Raw genomic sequence first — 14827 nt, forward strand, 5'->3', positions numbered from 1 at the left:
CAGAGTTGTTTATTGTATCTTATCATCTATAAAAAATTTTTCTCCTGTCCAGCCGAGGTCTGCTCAGCAGGACAGACAGAGGCACTCTGCCTGCCCCTGGGGTGGTGTTATCTCTTTATACTACCAACTACAGATAACATGTTTACAATTACTTTCCAATACCTATCACGTGTGTTAGACAGTGAGCTTCTACTCTAAACCAATCCCAAAGTGCCAACATCACTGCAGAAAATGGAGGTAGAGAAGAAGAAGAAAGGCTGGACATGCCCAAGTCCCTCCATCTTGTCCCCAAAACCCCCATTCTAAAAACCCCAAAATCTACCTTTCCACCTAGTGATGATTTTATTACTACACTGCTTAAACTTCTGTGGCTTTCAGGTCCTCATACACAGCTGGTAATTTGCTCCACGGGTCACAATCAAGCCCACAGGTGTTCTGGGCTGTGTGCCAGGGTCTCTGAGCCCCCTGGCAGGGTCCTGGCAGCTCTGGACACCCAGAGGGATGTGCTGAGTTCTGACAGAGTTGATGTGGTTGTTGCAGTTCTTGTGGGGAGCAAAGAGCTGTGCCCATGGCAGGCCTGAAAACACCTGGCAACATGAGGCACCCCAGAGAGAGAGCCCCAGAGTCTGCAGGACACTGCCCTGGGTCCAAACCAGCCTTCAGCGGTTCACAATTCCATTTTTCCTTTCAAGACATTTAAATATGAGAAGGGTTTGTCCACCTGCGTGCCCTGCCCACAAAGAGAGCAGGAGAGACTCAGAGCCAGCAGTAAATGGGGTATTGGGCCATTTACTGCAGATGCAAGGGTGTATTTAAACTACAGTCTTTGAACCTGGAGCTGGTGATAAATGCAAACAACAGCTTTTCTTCAGGCCTGACCTGAAAAGTTTTGCTTCCATTTCAATAAACTCCTAGAGTTGGCTTTAATGTAGTAGTAGCAAAAAGTAGAGTGGTGGGCTCTGACAAGATAAGTGTGAAGCAGAGAGACAGCGGCTAAAAGTCGTCACTTGTCAAATTAATGGAGCTTTAGTGAAAGACTTCTTTTAAGAAGCTGCATTTTTCTGCTTTCTCTTGTTTTTCATCCACTTGTGTGAAAAGAAAAAAGAAAATGAAACTGAAATGCTCAAACCAAACCTAAAGTTTTGTGCCTAACAAAAGAGAATTTGGCCAGCACCTGTAGGGACCAGTTCACTGCATCTGACTAAATTCCAGGATATGGGGGGCTGCCCATTTCAAATTTAGCACAAACAATTGGATTTTGCTGATCCTTGCTTGCAAGCAGATGTTACGTGTAGCAGTGCTGCAAAGTTTGTTCTTTGAATTCTGGAACAAAATCCTCATTCAAAGAGATAGTAAAGCAAACAGCCCTGAGCAAAAGCATAAAATTAATTAAACAGGATGAAGTTTCAACTTGTGCAAAAAGTAAATTCCAGTGGAAATGGACAGGATTAAAATGCTGAATTTGTTAATAGAAAACCCATATATTTTGCATGGTGCTCTCCCAGTCCTCCAGGAACTATTCAGAGAAAGATCTTTCCCTTTCCTTCTGAAAGTTATGATGTTTTTGTTCCCAAAGCAGGCAATTTGTTACCTTTTTATGTGAGTCAGGTTCAGCAGATAAACCCTGTTGTTGCTGGGTTTTATTTTGCATGTGATAACTATGTGCTGCCCTATCAAATACTGCTAAACACTGTAATGCAGGGGGTGATTTTAGGGCTTTTCCTATTTTTAAAATGTCTCTCCTCTACAGGGTAATAGCTTTTGAGAAAACAGGAAGATACTTGGGTTCAGTGGTGGATCTCAGGAAGGTGGCTGTTAAAGCCAGGTGTTATGGCAAATGTGGAAAAGGAGAGTGCACTAATAGCTCACGTGTCAAGATGTAACTGCTAATTACTTTTACCATCTTACTTTAGAAAGTGTTGTTGAGCAGATGTTTTTTGACAGAGCCATGCCCACATTATATCACCCCCATCTTATATTTTCCCACAAGTATCTTATTTCTCTGCTAGATTGAAAGAAAATCCTTCCCATTCATCAGTGTCCTGCCTCTGCATGTCCTGTGTACTTCAGAGAGTGTCACAGACATGTGTTATGAGAAATCCTTTCCTCAGGATTTTTCCTCCTGAGAAGCTGGGAGGCCTCAGGAACAAAATGTAAACAATGGTTATCTGCTGCTGTGGAATGCAACAGGTGCATCTGTGATTGGTCTCATGTGGTTGTTTCTAATTAATGGCCAATCACAGTCAGCTGGCTTGGACTCTCTGTTATTCATTCCTTCTTTTTCTATTCTTAGCCAGCCTTCTGATTAAATCCTTTCTTCTATTCTTTTAGTATAGTTTTAATGTAATATATATCATAAAATAATAAATCAAGCCTTCTGAAATATGGAGTCAACATTCTCATCTCTTCCCTCAGCCTGAGACCCCTGTGAACACGGTCACAAGAGAGCTCAAAAGTCACAAAGCACTTGATGAACCAGGACCCAGATGTTGCAGTCTGGGGATGCTCGGCCAAGAATGAATCTCTGAATGTTTTCTTGTGTTGAACCTCTAGGTAACATCAGGAACACGGAGAAACTGAGCTATGATAAGCAGCACCAGTATGAGATAATGGTCACAGCTTTTGACTGTGGGCAGAAGCGTGCGACAGAAGATGTCTTGGTTCGAGTTAACGTCAAACCTGTGTGCAAACCAGGCTGGCAAGGTAAGGCTGAATAGCTTTTCTGTTGTAATTCTTTATTTAAATCTCTTTCCTTTGGTGTTTTCCCTCTACCTCACAGTAAGGAAAGGAGGGTGCTTGTTGCACTGGTGTGGAAAACCGCTGCTGTTCCTTCTGCCTCATTCCAAGCCTGCTAACGAAGTGGATGATAATCCCATGTTTGCTTGCATTTGCCATGCTTCTTCTCTAGGCAGAACAAAGAGCGGACCAGACAAAAAAACCACAAATTTCTACTCCAATAAGTTATCTCATGAGTCTAATAAGTTATCTTATAAGAATATTCTGGAGGGTAAAAAAAAATGATGCTGTTTTGCCATTGTCCTACTATTCCTTAAAAGAGCATTTTTGAAGCCACCATGGCAAGGTGTTTCTGCCATGTGAGCTGGAGTTGTTCAATTTATCTTGTTCAAGGTTCAGGATTGGCTTTTGTAGCATGCAGGAGCAAAGTCACCCCCAGTGGGTGTGAAAAGCATCTTTAAAGCTGATTCCTGTCTTGATACTGAGACATGCTGATGGGAATCAATTTGATTTTCTAAAAATGCTGTAAGGATCTATACCCTGTCTGGAATGGAGAAAACCCCAGCTGACAATGTACAGGGAAGATAGATATGCCACTAATTATTAGTTAAGATGGAAATGAGGGCTGGATTACAGACAAAAAAATTGGATGTGACCATGTTATGCAGGTGTCATTCAGGACTAACTTGACCTTCATAATTGTAATTTTTAAACATAATGATTGAGAAGGAAAAAAATCAGTTTTGCTGTTGTACTTAAAGGTAAATTTGCAGGTTGACATTTAGAAGAAAAAATATTTTCTTTGGGAAATGAGAAGCTCTTGCCTAGAGGAGCTAGTAATGAAATGTTTGCAATAGCAGGATTCCATTTCCACAGCCCTCACTTGGACCGGAGCCACGTTTCAGATTTTTGGGATGTACTAGTACCCAAGTATTTGAAGAACATTTTTGTTGAAAGAAACCACAATAGCTATGAACTATTTCCACATTCTCTAACTGATATTACTATTCACATGATTTATTCTCTAAAAATATTATGGTCTCTTTACACTGGAGAAATATTCTGTTTCCATTTTATGGAGTTATCTCAGATAAATTAATTATCATCCCCAAATTAGCTTGAGATTTGTATTAAAACGGGTGCAATGGATGAATATTTTTTTTTCATTTTTTTTATTCAGGTATTTTTTTGATTGAATAAGTTTTGCAAAGGTGGCAGTGCCCAGTATTATTTCACAGTTCATGTGCTTGTTATGCTTGTTACTGGCTCCATCAGGTGGGTTTAGACACTAGGCAGCCAATAAAAGGGAAAGGAGCAATCTCAAACAGGTTTGATCAGGGTTTGGGGTGTGTTTTTGATGCTTTGTTCGTGTTATCTGTACCTTTGCACCTGTCAAACACACGACTCTTCACCTCCCTGGCACATCCCCAGCTCAAGGAGCACAAGATGCAAGGGGATGTCTCCTACTCAGGGTAGAAGGTCTTTAAGTAAACAATTGAGTAGATAGGGCTTCATTGCATAATTATTATTAATTCATTAATTGTAATTTGAAAATGAGCTACAACATAAGCATTCCAGAGATTTATACATTTCTCTTAAAGAGATTTTTTTCATACCCTTTTATTTTTACAGGTGGAGAAATTCATGTAGGTGATGCTGTTTGCCAGTTTGAGCCAGTAAAAATCACCTGTTTATAGGGAAAAAATAAGATCAAATAAGCAAATCTTTCCAAGAGTATTTGTAGTAGTTAAAGAGGAAATCTGGAGACTAGAAATGGAAGATATTTATAGTGTTCTTTCTTCCCTGTGTTTGGTGCTCTGTGACCTCCCCACAAAGGGGCAGCCAGCAAGTTTGCTCCATCTTCTTTGAAATAATGCTATATTTGTAAAGATTGGATGACTTCAGGAAGTAAAATAATGGGAGGTTTTTGACAGAAAAGAGGAATAATCTGAGTCCTTGGTTGTAATAGAGATGTTGCTAAAATACGTGATTTTTTTTTCTTGTTCTTCAATGTTATCCTGAACAAATAAAAACTCGGATTTTCAATTTATGGCATTGGCACTTAGTTCTTGAAAGCTAATGGCTTTTGTAATTTGAAATATTGTGCACTTGTTTATGTAACTATCATGAATAGAGATTGGAGTGGTCTAATGCAACTTCAGTATTAAAAATTTTATTGCAGCCAATTTCAGCGTAGATGCCCTTCAGATAACCTCCACTGTGCAGGGCTGCGAGAGGGAAGAACAGGCTGATGTAAAGCAATTCAAAATTATTCCTGTTTCTTGAGGCCAGCAGCATGTGACTGATGTGTGGCAGAGCAAATAAGGCTCCACCAGCCAAGGTGCTTTCCTTTAATCAATATTTCCTTGGGCTAACGGCGTTGAAATCTTCATTAAATCCAGGAGCTGCTTCCCTGCTCTCTGATGATGATGGGCATTAATACACCAGCAGCCACATCCCCACATAGATATTTTCAGCAAAAAAGCCTCCCCTCTGTTCAGAGGCTGCTCTAGAAACAAACTTAACCTAAGCTGGCATCTGCTTTCTGAGCAGAGCACTCTGGAGTGTTATTCATATACTGAGCAAGCTAAAAATGTAAATCAATGGGCTGAATTACTTCCTAATCAGGTATTTTAATTGGAAATTCTCACTAGTGGGTTTTGTCAAGTGACTTCTAGAGCTGTGCTACAAAATCTCTTCATACCAGCTGTGTTTTCATGTCCATGATTTCCAAACAGTGCAGTGTCCATGTCCTGCCAGGTAGGTAAAGGACAGAATTACCAAGAAAAGCTGGATGATGACAGTACTCCTGACATCATCATGGCTCAATCTGCAGTCGAAGATACTTAGATTTTTGGTATAAAACATTTTTAATCCTTCCATAGTGGGATTACAAATGGAAATTAAATCTAACCCAATGTGCTGAAAGATGCAATGTAGCAAAAAATTGAAAACAATTATTCCTGCACCAGGCTCTCTGGTGACCAGCACATTGTGTGGGGAGAAGAAGAGTCTAGCCTCCAAAAAAAAAGGAAAAAGGGTAGAATCATGCACCTGAAAACTTGAAAAATATGTTTTGAGATTGTCAGAGGTCTGCTCAATTACTGACAATTAAACTACAAGTGAGGTTGCTCCCTAAAATGCAATTGATTTCAGACAGAAAATAGTTACTAGAAGCAAAAAAACTTCTCTGAAACAACCAACTGAATATCCTGGGAAAGAAAAAGAGAGCTCACAACAGGGAAGGCTGGCTGTGCTTCCTGGGGAGATGAGTGTGGAGCAAAGACAACAGCCCAAAACTCAAAAGTCACTTAGTTTCCCCTCGTGGAAGGAGAGTTTTCCATGCCAAATTTCATATGGCCTTGCATAGGCAATGGTGACTAACCTGCAGTTGGACTGTTAGGACTCCAAATACAAAACACGATTTCACAGCATCCAGCCTCAAGTGTTTTACCAGTCTGAAAAGATTTCTTGTATTTATCTTCCAAGGTCTGTGAACCCATATGCATCCACACCCAGCTACGCAAGAAAGAGAATAAGGTTGAAGTTCTTTAAAAATTCGTCTTAAAAGAGATAGTCCTGAAAAATTAAATTACTTTTACATAGCGTTGGCTTAAAAATAGTTTTGAAATAAAAGCTTTTCTTTGTTCATTCACCCAATAGATTGTAAAAATATTCTTAAAAGGTTGTTAGTGTATCAGAGATAGTGCATACCATTTCCTTCCTAAGGCATGTTGGGCCCACTAAGGTGGCCTGGGCCCTTCCCAAAGGCACATTCCCAGCACCTCTTTAAGGATGAACAGGCATTCAGAGCCTGTGTGCAGTCACATCAGCTTGCTCTTCCTGCTGAAATAAAATCTTTCTTTTGTACAAAGAAGGGCAGGACCTTCCACTTCAGTAGCAGAGTGATCTCACATCTCTTCTGAGTCAACATTCCTCAGAGATGTTGTTTGTAGGAGCTGCTGAGTGACTTCAGAATGGTTTTCATGAGGGCTTTCTAGTAAGATCCAGTTACTGAGGCAAACCAAAACCATATTGGCTTTCATTCTGACAATGCTTTTAACAAGGAGGAATATTATTACTAAGGTAATTGATTATTTGGAGGAGGCTGTTCAAGTGCAGAAACCTTGCTGATGAAGGTAATATTCTCAGTCTTCCAGAACAATTTAAAAGGACCAAGTAATTTCTGCACTAAACACAAATCAATTTGCATTACTCCTGTGCAGACACCTAGCAGCTCAAAGCACCATCCTTGTGTTGTCTTAGCTGTGAGATATTCACCCGTACTTTTATAAATGAAATTTATTGTGAAGCAGGGAGTCTTTATGCCAGTCTAGGCTTGGCACTGCTATGCATGCATTAGCCACAAATCCTTCAACCAGGGTAATCAGGATGAAATACTTACATTCAGCTGTTAACTTGAATGGCACCATTTTAGTAAAATACCCACTCTAAATAACCACTCCAGACATTTGAAAATTAACTAAACTCCTGAGTACTACCAAGTTTTGAGCTTAAAATTTACATAAGTTCATATTTGCTTTATTACTTGTATCTATGTCGTTTTTACTTTGCTTTGACTACCAGACATACTCAGAGAAGGCAGTCATACCTGTTCCAATCTAATTTTTTAGATATGCTCTCTTTAGTAAGTTCTGTATCTGCATTGTAGTTAAATACGTCTTCCCTGAGCACTCCAGGTCCTCTCATGTTTCTTTTTACCATGTCCTCTTACTGAAAACAGTGCTTTAGATATTCCAGGACTGCCTTGCTTGTGCCTGGCTGTATCAGACTGGTGGCCTGTGGAAATGCTTTCTTGTCTTAATGAAATCAGCTCTTTTACCATTTGTTGTTTTTCAGTGATTTCTCAGAGGTTTGCTGAACTGCCTGAGCACTTTGTATCATTACTAAGCACTATTTCTGTAACACCAGTTCTCAAGGTCACCTTGTTCTGTGTTTAGGGTATCTTCTTTCTAGACTGACTTCTAGTGTGGCACTGCCTTCCTTTCCCTTCACTGGCAGCAGTAACTAACACAGTCCTGGTCTTGTGCCAGGGCTGCAAATGGAAATATCAAATAACACTCCCAAGGCAGGCTCACAGGGATCATTACCAGTTAGTTCCCTGTGTACCATGAGCTTCACATCTGCCGAGTAACCCATTACTGCCCTCTCTGCAGGCTGTTCTGCTTCTCTCTGGTTGTTCTGAGGACAGAAATACTGAAGCCAGTCTTTTCCATCTTAAGTGATACAAAACCCCCATTCATTTTGGACCTATTTAGCTAGATTTTTATTTCCATATATAACTCCTTTGTTCACATTTCTGTATTTGCAACTACAAAACTAGTAATTTCTTGTTTGAATTTTCACTGCAAGATCCTCCTGAGCTTTACTGGGGCAATTATCATTTCATTGAGAAGTTTCTTATCTCTGAGATGCAGCTGACAGCATCATTCCATTAGCATTTCCTCTGCCAAAAAGTTAAAGCACTGCAGGGTATCCAGTTAGGTTTGAAGCTTTTCCTTATGATTTTTTTTTTTTTCTCTGCATGTAGATACTGCCACATATTCTTAGACCTTGGGCTGAAAAATTTAAGGATGAGGATTAGGATCCATTGATGAAGGATTTTTGGATCCATTGATGAGGGATCCATGGATGAGGGTTGGGATCCATGGATAAGGGTTGGGATCCATGGATGAGGGTTGGGATCCATGCATGAGGGTTGAGATCCATGCATGAGGATTGGGATCCAATAATGAAGGATTTTTGGATTAGGATTGGGATCCATGGATGAGGGATCCATGGATGAGGATTGGGATCATACACTGGGCCAGTCCACAGTACTGAGGCTCTGTCAAGGCAGAGCAGCAAGGCCTGGGCTGGCTCCTGGATCCAGAGATGCTGTGGCTGAGACAAACCAGCACCTGCAGCTCAGTCTGATGGGGCTGAGCTTAAACAAAGCTCCAGGCCCATGGAAGGGCAAGTGGAGGCCCCAGGTGAAGCTTGTGGAGGTTCATTGGGGCTTATTAGTGCCCTTGGGGCCCTGACACTGTAGGAAATACATTATTCAAATGAAATCTCATGACAAATAATAGCTTAAGCCATGCTGTTTCATGGGTTTTAGATTCTTATATGTTTATTTCACATAATTAAGCACCATTAGGTGTGGGAACTTTATCACTTGATGGAATATTCAGTGTCAGTAGGTCAAGCACAACAGTTACTCGGTTGGGTTCACCAGCTCCTGCAGCATCAGCCTTTCCACTGTCCTGTACTAAGCACAAATTTCTGTCTCTTTTTTGTTTGTCTTTTTGAAACTATCAACATACTGCACAAGGAAAAGGTGTATATGAATGTTTGTTCATGCTTTGAGATGTGCACTTAAATCTCTTAGCAAACCAGCAGAGCTTTGGACATTAGTTTGAATTTTCTCTTTGCTGTGAAAACCCTTCAACTGAGTCAGACCCGATTACCATTTCCTTAACAAGTCACTCATCTTATTTCACATTAAAAAGGCACCAGAGTAACCTTTAGCCAAGTCTCTAGCCTACATAAACAGCACAGATGTGAGAATGCTGCAGAGGAAACAGAAGAGATACCAATTACACTGCTCTGGGAACCTTCTTTTCCAGCAATTATGTAGCGATGCTGCAGAGACTCACTAACGGCACCACATAAATTTTATCTTACATTCAGCTGCCAAGATGCATATCTTCAGTGCAACAGGAGAGAAGTTTCATATTTCACTGTGTTACAATTATCTTTAATTACATCACTATCAGTTTTAACACTGTGAAATGGAATCAAAGTTTATGGCCACACACATGTAGGAGATGTGAACCATGTCATACCTCCTCTGCGTGATCTTCAAGGGAAAAAAATCAGATTAAACCCCTCAGTGTCATCTAGCATTAAAAATTAATTAAAATACAAAACATGAATCACAAAGACAGCACAGAAAACCTTAAGTTTAGAGATCAAGGAACGTCTTCACACTATCCATCTGTTGTTACAAGGAAAATTTGTTCAGTGCATTGGGATTTACTTTTAAAGGCTCAAACTGTCACTGAAGTTTGATCCATTTTGATCTTGGGATCGTTTGAGTATCTCAGCGATCAAGATGCATGTTTACATAGTTGCTTTATAATTGATGAAATCTGAACCACAAGCTTGACATGGTGATATTTACACTCTAATTGTAGGGATAACCCAGCTGGGGTTGTCTTGCATTGTCTGGAGCAGCTTCATGCTACAAGTGGCAAGCAAGAAAAAGCCTGCTGAATTATAAAATCAAAACAGTGGCTGCAGGACTAAACAGTGCTAGTTTTATTCAGACTTTCCCCCTGGAATCAGTCTTCTACCCTGACAGCATTTACTTTCCTAAGTTTGCTGTGTAATGTGGTGTTCTAGCAGGACTTGGGTCAGGTTTGTGTCACAGCAGGAACTGTGTTGGTTGGGTTTAGTTAATCTAAGTGCAGCCTGCCAGTTCAGGTGGGGTTACGTATCGGAACATATCTAGAAAATACCTAAATTCAGAGGTATTTGCAGACTCAGGTTACATAAGACTTTTCCTGTGAGTGACTCCAGAGGAAATGAAAAAGTACCACCACATTCCCGAAGGGAAGGTGCTGATCCTTTGAGTAAGTCCAATGTGCGATGTTATTCTGAGAAAAAGCAAAATACACCATTCAAAATTAAATTAAGGGACTTGGGTTACTGTCACAGTAATTTCTTTGTACTGTTACTACTGCTTATTGTTGCTTGTCCCAGCTCTGTGCCCTTGCCAGCGTTGCTGCCTGCAGTGGTGGTGAGATGCAGAGGGTGCTGGCCTCAGCTCCACAGCTCTGGGAGCTGAGTGCCTGGGGGCAGGTTCTGTGGAAATAAGCCTCTTGTTTTTTATCAGAGCTGTTGCTGCCTTTAGGGATGGTTCTGCCATCACAGGAGTGTAACCTGCTCTAGTTTTGCCTCGCGCCTTCCTGGGAATGCCTTTGGCATGGAGAGGGACTTCTTGGTGGAATCCCTAAATCTGCACTAAGTCAGTGAAGGAAGTGCTGGTGCAGTTTAGGATGGGGATTGGTCTGTGGTGATGCAGTAGACCAAGGTCCAAAGACACTGGTTCAAGTCTAGTTGATGTTTTACAATTTAGAACTGAGATAAATGTGAGTGATTTAGGGAGGTGCAGGGTTTATGATCTCTGGGTACACATTCCCACTTCTGCCAAGATGAAAACAAGCATGAAACAAAATACCTCTTCCAGTTCTTGTGGCAGAAACAGAGGCCTCCCCTCCTTCTTCCTCATGAGCAGTGCTATTTTATATGATGTGAGTTTTACAGGACACTCCTTGTATAGCTGGAGGTGAGTGGGCAGCTTCAGGCACCTTGCAGTTTGTAATTCAGTCATATCTCACATCCACTAATGAATATTTTGCATGAATGCCGGTCCATTTGGTATAGCTGAGAAATGGAAATGTTCCTGAAAGCTGCTGAAATAGTCAGAAAGGTTCCAGACATATGTAAGACTTTATTTTCCGTTTGGGGTAGAGGAATACAATTCCTGAACTGGTGAATAAGAGATTATAAAGATCAAAACTTAATATATTATTAGTTTGCATAAAACCAGCAAATTACTTTATTTTTACCTGAAGAACCTCAAAGAATTTGCTGCTCTTGTTCTATTGGAAAAGTGTTAACCTCAAATTTCTGCAATGGAGAGGGAACAGAAACCTATTATTGTAATGATGTCCCATGTATGGTACTTGGAATTCTAATGGAACTGTTTAAACCAACAATTGCAGAGAAATTATGCAATACTGTAGATCAAGTCTAACTTAATGTGGAACAAATGGAGTGAATTACATGAAAATTACAACTGAAATAGTAGCTCAGTTATATGTGCACAGGCAGTCATGGTTGCCTTAGTCATGATGTGCTAGTCCTAAAGATTTTAGTAAAAACCAATTGGGTTATGTCAGAAAGAGGATCAGAGAATTCTGAATTGCAGACCAGTGGTTGTAGCATCCTTGCCTGGACTCTGGACTAATGACTTCCTCACACTTCAAAGTGTTTGCATGGATGTTTAGAATTTCTTGGAAATGTTTAGTTTAATGCAGTTTAAGTCCCGAGCTTTCTGAAATGAGATCTGTTGAAAAACACAAACTCCTTCACCTACTAAATGCATACATACATCTTTGTATCCACTATTAGTTTTCCCTTCCACTGATATTTAGAACAAATCTCTGTCCATTTGCTTTCAGGGATCTTGTTGACTGTCAAGACCTAGAACTTTTCCATTTTTGAAGTCTTATTTTACCTAGAAAGATTTGAACTTGTTAAAGCAACAAGGGGAAGGGCCATGAACATGGCCAGAAGACTGGACTGAGAGTTGGGGTTGTTCAGTGTGGAGAAGGCTCCATGGAGATCTTGCTGAGGCCTTTCAGTGCTTGAAGAGGACTTCCAAGAAAGATGGATAGAAAGATTTTACTGAGGCCTGTAGTGACAGGACAAGAGGCAGCAGCTTTAAGTTGGATTTAGATTGGATATATGAAATTATATTTTTTTTTCCTGTAAGGATGCTGAGGCATGGCACAGGTTGCCCAGAGAAGCTGTGGATGCCCTGTCCCTCAACCTGAGATCAGGCTGGGTGGGACTTTGAGGAACCTGGTTTAGTGGCAGGTGTCCCTTTGAGGGAGCTTTGAGGATCCCTTCCAACTCCAGCCATTCTGTGACTTGATGAAAATATGAGCTGCAAAGACAGCTAAAATAGATGCTTGTAATTACTGCTGCTTTTTCGGGTTTTCTCTGAAGCACGTTGCAAACACCATAATTAATTGGATTTCAAACATTAAAATGCTTCAGTTGAGCAGCACAGGGGGTATGTGTGGCACAAACAGGTGGCTGCCTGAGGCAGGGGATTGTTTAATTGTTGTGGGCTGTGAGGCATCTGCATAAAAACAGATTAGTCAGATCTAGCTGGAAGCAAGAGTCATCCTTTCGGCTGGAACTTCCTGTCACCAGTGCTTCACAAAATAAGGAAGATGTTCAAAGACAAGAAGTGGCACTACAGAGGTGTTATATTAGACTGACTGGTGTAGCCTGGTCCTTGGAGGCATTTGTTCTTACCACAAGGCTGTGAAATCTGACCAAATTGGGTGCAGCAGACAACCTCCTCCCCACAGAGTCAGCTTGTAGTCTGTCACGGAACGTGGGCACTGCAGCTCCAGACTGACACCAATTAGCACTTCTTGTCAGGAGCTGCTGTGTGCAGCCCCTGTGTGTGACTCAACCAGGAGAGGCATTACTTAAGTGAGCCTGACACTCTTAGAAAAACAGGGCCAAAATCCAATTTTTTTCGCAGAGTAGCTTATTGGTGCCAACTTCAGAGACTCTTATTTTTGCCTTAGACAGTGTCCTTTGAGAACAATATGTAATTTGAAATTATATAACTCCCTTTCCTTTACTCACCATTGGATCTTGGTTCTGATTTGTTTGTTTTTCCAGACTGGAACAAACGGATTGAATACAGGCCTGGCTCTGGCAGCATTCCCTTGTTTCCCAGCATCCACCTGGAGACGTGTGATGGACCAGTGTCCTCCATCCACACCACCATTGAGCTGCAGACCAATTACATTGGGAAGGGCTGTGATCGTGAAACCTACTCTGAGAAATCTCTGCAGAAATTATGTGGTATGGATATGGATTTCCATTTCCATTTTTGCAAACAAGGCACCAGCTCCTTGTGACCTGTAAGCATGCAGAACTTGGATTTAGCTCAGCTGGCTCACTTTGGATTATAGCAATGAAAATTGAGAGAGTGATTATATTTGACAGCTGCCCCATCCTTCTTTTCCATTTGTTTTCACTCCATACTTTCTCCCTGCCTTCTTTTAATTTTTTCTCTCTCCTGCTCTGATTCCCCTCTCAGTTTTTCCTTCTTCCTCATTCCATCTCTTTCCCCTTCTTTCTTTCCTCTGCTACAGATAGTGGTGTGACGCTATAGTGAGATTTCCAGTGTAGATTTGCCATCACAGGAAGACCATAGGATTTGAAGGGAATTAAATCTCCCTGTCGTGTTTCAGTCCTCCTAACTCGGCTTTCTATTCTGCTGCTCAGTGTTGTGCCAGAGGACAAAGAAATAAAAAGTAAAATATTATTCTGGGCAAAAATATTTAAGAAACATAAACTTCAGATAGAGCTGACCTGGTGGAGAAATATTTCCAAATTTTTTCCTCCCTTTTTGTACTTTTTCATAACTTTGTGTAAAATGCAGAAGTCAATTCTGAAAGGCAGGTTAAATACTTGAAGATATTTTTTTCAGATTTTAAGATTCTGTATCTGACAAAGCAATGGCCGCACAATAATCCCTTCATCTTTTGAGATCAGATGTCTCTCCTGCTCTGATGTCCTTAGAGTCCTCCTATGAAGCCCTGATGGTGTAGACATTAATTCTCATCTTCCCTGTCTCTTTGCCTGGTTTCTGTCTCAGCTACAGTAGTAATTGTGCAATTTTTTCCATTTAAATGCCTGGATTTGGGTTCTGGGTGCTCTGGTGTAGGGCTTGCCTTTGCTCTGATAACCACCCAGCAGTGCTGCAGGCATGTTAAGATCAATACACTGACCTTTAGGAAATAATTTCTGTAAATGAAAAATTTCAGCCAGTGTTACTAAATTATTAAAAATGGAGAAGCAATTTCCAGGGAAAAATGGTTGAGAGTTGAAATTATCAGTTATCAGTGGAGATGAAGAAAGGGAGGTAAAGGTGAACGGGAGTAGTAGCATTGTCATAAAATCTGAATGTTTTCAACTTCAAAATTGCTTAGTTAAGATCACAGAAACAATCATGACTTTGATTCTATGTCTTAATCCAACTGACTGGGTTCTAGAAGAGGAGATGAAAATCCATCTGCCCCAATATGCATCTTAATCATGGTAATGATATTAAATCTGAGAGGCAGACCAAGGCTTGATTTCATAAAATATGAAAATTTTAATAAAAATATGTTGAATATTTAGATAATAGCTAAATATATATAAATATTATATATCAATTACATATAAATATTCTAGAAATAATATTTATATAACAGCTAAAGTCAAA

The 14827-nt window shown here is 40.5% G+C and overlaps 1 protein-coding gene across 2 annotated transcripts in view; it reads left to right on the plus strand.

The window, feature by feature from the left end:
- Positions 1-14827, plus strand: part of CLSTN2 (calsyntenin 2) — a 311640-nt gene that overhangs the window by 240637 nt on the left and 56176 nt on the right. For both annotated transcript variants that reach the window (XM_063166527.1, XM_063166528.1), the window contains exons 5-6: positions 2554-2703; positions 13231-13416. In XM_063166527.1, the coding sequence (XP_063022597.1) occupies positions 2554-2703; positions 13231-13416 (336 nt within the window). The remainder of the gene's footprint in view (positions 1-2553; positions 2704-13230; positions 13417-14827) is intronic.

Source organism: Melospiza melodia, chromosome 12 (genome assembly GCF_035770615.1).
Source record: "Melospiza melodia melodia isolate bMelMel2 chromosome 12, bMelMel2.pri, whole genome shotgun sequence".
Classification (NCBI taxonomy): Eukaryota; Metazoa; Chordata; class Aves; order Passeriformes; family Passerellidae; genus Melospiza; species Melospiza melodia.